Raw genomic sequence first — 1,210 nt, forward strand, 5'->3', positions numbered from 1 at the left:
TGTGTGTGTGTGTGTGTGTGTGTGTGTGTGTACAGCCATCTGTCTCATTTTCTCCGTCCCAGATTATCTTCAGAACGAACAGAGAGAGAGAGAGAGAGAGAGAGAGAGAGAGAGAGAGAGAGAGAGAGAGAGAGATTACTAAATGGAAATTGTCTAATTAATGAAGAAATCCTGTGCAACTTTTCAGATAACCACAAAAATAGTAAAATAAAATGTATATTAGTCAGTGTGAGATGAGATAAAACCATTGTATGTTTTGTAATCCATTCGCATTCTTCACAAGACTCAATCTTTCTTAACACATTTCCACATCAGTAAAGAAAATGCAAAATCATTCACATAGAAATATAAGTTAAACTCCCAAAAAATCAAACGCAATACACAAATCCCACGTAACTTTCTTCTTACTTATATATTTCGTTTACTTCGTTGGACAAGTTTCTATATCAAAGCTTAGGTAGAAAGAAAGACAATTTTTTATCTATGCATTTCTTAGTCTAAACATGCTACCGTATTTCAGACTAGAAACATAGAGAAAGAACACGTTTTTCAGTGCATCTCTAGACCAGCTGGCGCATGACAGACAAGATACATAATAAGACACATGAACTCTGTATATCTTATGACAAGCTGCTTATTAAATGAAAATATATGTAAAGATAATTTTGACCAATGTGTCTCTTAATCTAGACAACGTACAGTATAAAAGTGAGGAGAGAAGTCATTTGACACTATGCCTCTCTTTAAAACACGCTAACCTTACAATAATCACCAAGAGAAACTCATTTTACCTGCACATCTCTAGCTTTAAAGAGAAAAAAAGACACCATTTCAATTTATGCATCTTCTTAAACAAACTTCTTTAATTGCTACTCAAGGAAACACATTTTTAAACCATTTTCAAGACATCCTACAATGGGGATTAGATACGCGGAGAGAAAGATCAGTCATCTTACCATTGTGTCGTGAAGGGAGGGAGGGCGGGTTGAAGCACCAGTAGGGAGTCAGAACCCTCCTCTTCTCACCACTCAAAGTCCAGGCGCAGGTGGTTTCGTTTGCTCGAGACGGCGCGCGCGAGTGAGACAGAGAGAGAGAGACAGCGGGGAACCTCACACCACACTTACTGCCACCGCCACACTGCCTCCCTCTCTCTTTTCTCTCTCTCCCGTCTCCTCCGCCTCTCATATCCCCCACCCCTCCCATTGCCTCC

The 1,210-nt window shown here is 39.6% G+C and overlaps 1 protein-coding gene across 1 annotated transcript in view; it reads right to left on the minus strand.

Annotated features, from left to right (window-relative positions):
• The window catches only part of LOC123510162 (probable chitinase 10), a 55,748-nt gene extending 54,606 nt beyond the window's left edge, over nt 1-1,142 (minus strand). The window contains exon 1 of the mRNA XM_045265028.1: nt 957-1,142. Coding sequence (XP_045120963.1) covers nt 957-959 — 3 coding nt within the window. The 5' untranslated portion in view covers nt 960-1,142. The remainder of the gene's footprint in view (nt 1-956) is intronic.
• Nucleotides 1,143-1,210: the final 68 nt, after the last annotated feature.

The sequence above is a fragment of the Portunus trituberculatus genome, chromosome 28 (assembly GCF_017591435.1).
Source record: "Portunus trituberculatus isolate SZX2019 chromosome 28, ASM1759143v1, whole genome shotgun sequence".
Classification (NCBI taxonomy): domain Eukaryota; kingdom Metazoa; phylum Arthropoda; class Malacostraca; order Decapoda; family Portunidae; genus Portunus; species Portunus trituberculatus.